The sequence below is a fragment of the Dufourea novaeangliae genome, unplaced genomic scaffold (assembly GCF_001272555.1).
Source record: "Dufourea novaeangliae isolate 0120121106 unplaced genomic scaffold, ASM127255v1 scaffold16, whole genome shotgun sequence".
NCBI classification, from domain to species: Eukaryota; Metazoa; Arthropoda; class Insecta; order Hymenoptera; family Halictidae; genus Dufourea; species Dufourea novaeangliae.
The window spans coordinates 4592202-4598201 of NW_015373891.1; the positions used below are offsets into that span (position 1 = coordinate 4592202).

The 6000-nt window shown below is 39.5% G+C and overlaps 1 protein-coding gene across 2 annotated transcripts in view; it reads right to left on the reverse strand.

Moving 5' to 3' along the window:
* The window catches only part of LOC107188124 (cAMP-responsive element-binding protein-like 2), a 29235-nt gene extending 23722 nt beyond the window's left edge, over positions 1–5513 (reverse strand). For both annotated transcript variants that reach the window (XM_015576384.1, XM_015576377.1), the window contains exon 1: positions 5344–5513. In XM_015576384.1, the coding sequence (XP_015431870.1) occupies positions 5344–5382 (39 nt within the window). In that variant the 5' untranslated portion in view covers positions 5383–5513. The remainder of the gene's footprint in view (positions 1–5343) is intronic.
* Between the last annotated feature and the right edge of the window lie 487 nt (positions 5514–6000).

Consider the following 6000-nt stretch of genomic DNA (forward strand, 5'->3'; position numbering starts at 1 on the left):
GAATGTTTGGTCTGACACACAACAGGACAATTTCGTTTTCGTCTACAGTCTACGAAAGTCCAGATTTGTGTAAAAATTTGTGGTCTACAGAAAATCCAACTATCTTGCTGCCCCCCTTGCTAGTTCTCTTTCAGCCAAAACCGTCCTCTCCATACGTGTATCCGGCGACAGATTTATAGAAACTGCAACTGTAAGTAGGAGCAAATACGGGGGCGAACATTATGAAAATTGCGCTCTGTTTCTTTGTTCCCTTTAATGCGACGAGCACGGAACCCGAGTGATCCTTGCCAAGAATCTCCCCTAAACGCGGCGCAACCTTCTCTCTTCCGTCGACGGAACGAAATATTTCGAATCGGCAAATCCGTGGATTTTCGCTGATTTCCGCGAACGCCTGTATTCGGTACGTTATCAGCGACTGCGAGTAAACAAAGAGGCTCTACTCGTGTCGAGATTCCGAGGGAATAGCGCGCGGAGTATGTTCCGAATTGAAAAGTGTTTGCAAACAGTATCCACTGACGGGGCGTAAATTTCGAGGATACGAAGCATGGCGAGCAGGCGACCGGACTAGACGTTGTTTCGGCGTACCTATTTCACGAGATGAAATACCTCCAAATGTGATCTTGATAAATATTATTAAATACATTAAAAGATCGTACAACACTTAATTCTACAATACTACTATTACACATAGTATTCGAAATCCATAATATTTCGTGTTAATCGGTATTATTAAATATTATGAAACTTTGTCATTTTACGTTTAACTTAATAGAACTCCTAATTTGATCAAATTAATTTTCCTTTGTTTCTAGTTTCTGTAAAATAGTCTTCGAATCGTGGTTATTCGTTTGTACTCGATATCGACATTTACGTTTTAAACACGACGCAATCCTGAACAGAAGATAGAAATTATTCTTTTATTTATGATTTTTCAAATTAGCATATGCATTAAAATATGCCCCTAAAATGTACTATACCAGCATGCACTATGCATAAACTATAAACTACTCTCCATTCCAAAATCATACTGCTAATTTGACCCCCCCCCCCCGCGTTATTAAAAGAAGTATTATTTGGAAGTCCATATCATAATCAATACATACACAGCAACACATTCATAGTGACCGAAATGTAAAGGTACGTAACTGTAACGTTATACGGCGTCACAAATGGTTGAAGCGTTATTACCTACAGCAAAAAATGAAGGCTGATGGAACATGACATCATAGAACATTTTTGCTCCATTTTACCTCCGGTAACGTCCCTTAAAATATTTCAATGAATCTCAAACCGTTATGCATTAATATAAATATATATCCAATAATGCAAATTTTATAATATAAATGGACAGAATAAATAGAAAAATGAAAAATCATCGAAAGATACACATACGACATAACTCCCCACACCGAGTACCAGCTCAAATTTCAAGCGAGGACGGAACACAAAACCGCGAGCTCTGAAACGCAAAAGCGTTTATCACCGGAGGTCAACATACGCTGCGCAACAAAACCGTTTCCTTTTTAACACGTTCACAATGACCATTTCTTTGAGACTGTTCCCGTCACGAATCATGCAACATGTTCAATGCTATTATTTAATGCAACACATCGTTTTAATGCGTCCATCGGCGGCAGATTACTGCGTAATTAGAGAACTTCGATTCGTTCATTTTCTGTAAGCAGGATTTTTTGATAGTTCACATATAAAATTTACCCTAAAATACGACCAAATGTTTCAATAAGACGATTACCGATGGCTGGGTTATTTTTGACCTAACACTTAGAAATCTCCTCAAGGCATAGCTTGTTTTCACAAATATATTCTCTAATCTTTTTTTCCCTATACAAGTATCTCCTTATGCAAAAAAAGGGTAATAAAACTTCGACATCATACCAAACTACGAAAGCAGACAACATGACTAGTTGTTCTTAGACAGTTACAGGAAAGATTTAAATGTTATAACACTGCACTACCAGGGATTTTCTGCAACTTTAGTTTAAATGAAGAGATTTACATATATTTCTAAAAACCTGACATTTCCAGAGATCTGACAAAAGCAGATGATGCATTAATCGTCGGTAAGTCTCTAAAGACTACCGCTAACTTCAAAATACATCTATCCGAAATTTGAGTACAAACAAAAAAATAATGTCCATTCGACTTCTATCGAGTACGTCGTTCGACGTGAAAGCGTATGAAACCACGATCATCCGCGAATGACCCTACAAGACCAAAATTGGCTATAGAGTTCTGTCTGCGAAGATCCTCATCCGACTTGCAACAGTCTCTGTTGCCAATAACGAATTTATAAAAATGTAATAAACGTAGTCTAACATAATCTAAGTAATGTTCACGAACGAGGACACAGTTTTCTCTCGCGACGAACGCGTAACCGTCCAATTGCGCAGTGGCGTACCGCGGTAGCCGACCGAATCTGACTTCGATATCGGCGATCGACCGGCATTTCCGTTTAAACCGTTGCAAAATCGTTTTCACGTGTTCGACGATGTTCGAGGCCGTTTTTGAAATAAACAACGAACAATCTCGACTCGTAACCGGCGGGAATACAAGTGCGACGTACGTTAAGCCGGCTGAGAATCAACAGGGTTAACTGTTCGGAAACGATGTGAGAAAGATGTTCCGTGGTGGAAGGAAAATTAGATTCGATGACTGGCCCCGTCCCGAGGTGAACGAACCGCGTTTGGTACACGCGACCAGGCCGCTATAGAGGGCCAACGAAACGATGGAAAAGCGAGTAAAAAGTGTCTGCTGAAAACTCACCGGTGCTACGCGACGTGCGGGCTATGTCAACTGCGCAGTTGACGGGCTAGAACGCAACGTTCCAGGGACGTGGTGCACGGTACCGGAGCCCGCGAACGGTGGAGACCGGTAGCATTAAACGACTCGAGCACGACGTCTGGCGATGATTTACGGAAGCTCGCGCAGCACCTGGGTTTCGAATTTAAAATTTGCTGCTCGACGGATGGGAAATTTACGCGCGCATTTCTTCCAGGCCAACGCGGACAGATCGATATACGACGGTTACGAGGAGTTCTGATGTTCCCTTCACTGAGTCCACCGAAGTTCTTATTCCGGTAAATATCTGTTAATTTTATTTAATATTTAACACGATGGATCTTTTACGATTTGTGGTTTGCATCGTTTTCTGGAGAGAGTTTATCTACCGCAATACCTACTTCATAATGACGGTTATGTTACTAGATCGTAAGTGCTATGGTAACACACATATCTTTCTAGATCGATTGATCTGTAAATGGGGAAGGCGAGTTAACAGGCTATGCGTATTTGACTTTATCTTTCTTGAACAGTTACTTCTGTTTATTTAACCAGTGATTCTTATTCTTAACTGTATTATGTGCATCCTTAGTGGAAGCTAAACTACAGACATGATGTTATTGCAGGATCTTCGTCAGATCGATTTTGTAAAGTCTAATTGTATCTTTATAATGATTATTATTAAATTATGATCGAAAAGGGCTCGGTAACAGGATAAAACTAATGAGAACAGACTAGATAGTTATATCTTCCATTAAGTGTCTTATTATGAAATAAAAGTTGTATTTAATATCATTGAAAGAATTACTGTATAGTGTTGTAGCACATACACATACTACATGCTAGTACTAAAAACGTATTTTATGATACATAGGACTACACTTTTTGATGACAATACCGTACATTCTAATATATGTATATTCGTTTTATTGTAATACTAATAGAAGTAAAACTATTGCATTGCAAATAGATTGTACGAATTAGAATTAAATTTCAAACAAACTAATCATTTATAACATTAAACAAAATTTTCGTTTTAAAATTTTTATTTTTATTTAACATAACAAAACACTTAATACAACTTTCACTGAATGTATTTTCTCAAATATATTATATTCAATTCTCATTTTTCTTAATGGATCTATAAAAATATGTGTTTGCATGAACCCTAGCGAGCAAACTCGGCTTCTGGGACGGGAAAAAGTAGCGTAGTTGAAGGGTAGTATACCACTTGGTAAATTTGAAACAAGTACTGCACTATGTAAATATTAAACTGAATGTTAATTTGGTATAAATTTCAATCATTTCCAATACCAAATGGTAGCAGGCCCTTCCCCTAGGTCACTTTTTCCCCTCGCGGAAGCCAAGTTTGCACCTCACTGAACATACGCAGTATAATAACAATAACCTAGTGTTATTTGTTTCTACATTGCTAATCTCGAGTTAGTCCACAACAAAGGCTAACCTTCGATTCTTCTATATTCTCGTGTTATCAATATCAGTAAACTGATTCACGCGTACAGTTTATTTATTATTACAAACTGATAACTACGAAAACTATAGATTCACCGATATCAAACATACGACAATGTTAATTACGGCTAGACTGTTGATTTATGCGGGTTTTTTTATGTTAATCTAATAAAATTCTTGTAGCAAGGGAAAAGTTGGTGTATCTATCACTAAATGTCGCCATGCATAAAGATTCACAGTTTAATTGTGATCGTCTAATATCGAACTGCCTTTTATAGAAAAAAATAAGCTCCCGCATATTCCGCGCCTGATGATCACATGATCGTTCGATGACAGCAACGTCATCGTTCGGCAATCGAAAGAACGAACGCGGAGGACACGTGGCGCGATCAGTCGATAGGAATTCGAAACAACAAAGAAAGCAACGACATGGAACGCCAACTTGACCACACGGCCGCCCCCATCATGAAACGGCGCGCCATGTAACAGCCACCTTGTACATATATAATATCTGCACGACTTATAGTAGGGATGAATCAAGATCGAAAGACAGAATTAGTACTGGAGTAACACCTCTTTTACTCGCACATCGCAGAGGAAGGGGAGAAAACAACTGGAGGGCGATGAGAGAAGGAATGCTGCACGCATGTAATGCCTCCACTACGCCGCAGAGAATCCCCCACCAACAGCCCCATTTGAAAGAGAAGAAAGTTACTCCAGTTATTGTCCTCTCTTTCTAGTACCGACGTCTTCCCTACCATAAGACCGCGCAGCTATTATATATGCTATGAGCCACCCTTCAGGCTGTGCATGCCCCTCGCCCCGCAACCTCTTGCAAAACCCGTGATCCTACAGGTCCTGACGTCAAACCAAAGAAACAACGCCCTTTGTCGTCGATTCGAGAACGATAAACATTTGACAAAAAAAAGAATACATTTTGTAAACGCGCCCTCTTTGCACAACATAGTCTAATCCGTTTACCGCGCGTAATCTCGTTGCCTGTTTTCCATGGAGGTTTGCATCACACGAGCACGTTGTCACCTCATCGAGTCCCACTAACTGTCGACTCACCGTCTCGTTTTCTGCGATATACAAAGGTTCCACTTCCATGTTCTCTGGTTATCAACCTCCTTTTCAAGTTTCCCAGGTGGATTCTCGCTGACACGCGTCGTTCAGTCCAGATTCCGTCCTATCGTCCAAACTTTGCAACGGCAACGTGTGTCTGTTTACAAACACTGCAAGGTCACACAGCAGACCCCCAGACCTCTGGCTGTAGAGTATTTCGTATTACGTCACGAGTAGCGAAAGTCGCGCCTCATACGGAAAGATAGTCAAACACCTTGAATTTTGATACCCAATCTACATATGTACAATTGATAAACGTACCGACAAATTCTTTTGACGGTTGTACAGTTGTACCACAGACGAGATATAAGAATAGACCTAACATATAATGTAATTTGCTGCCCCATGCTTCAAGGACGTCAGAAGCCCCCTTACTATTTTAATGTCAATACCCAATGTTACCGATAAAGCATGAATTCTGAGTATTACTAGCACAAATGAAGTGTTATATATTCTATTCATAATGCGTGTATCTATATGTTTTGACAGGAATAAAAATATCGGATGCTTCAATTTAAGGTTAAGGGATAAATATGACAATCATGAAACATGAAACGGAAGAGTATATATTTTTTCACTTAACTACAAGACAATTTATTCTAA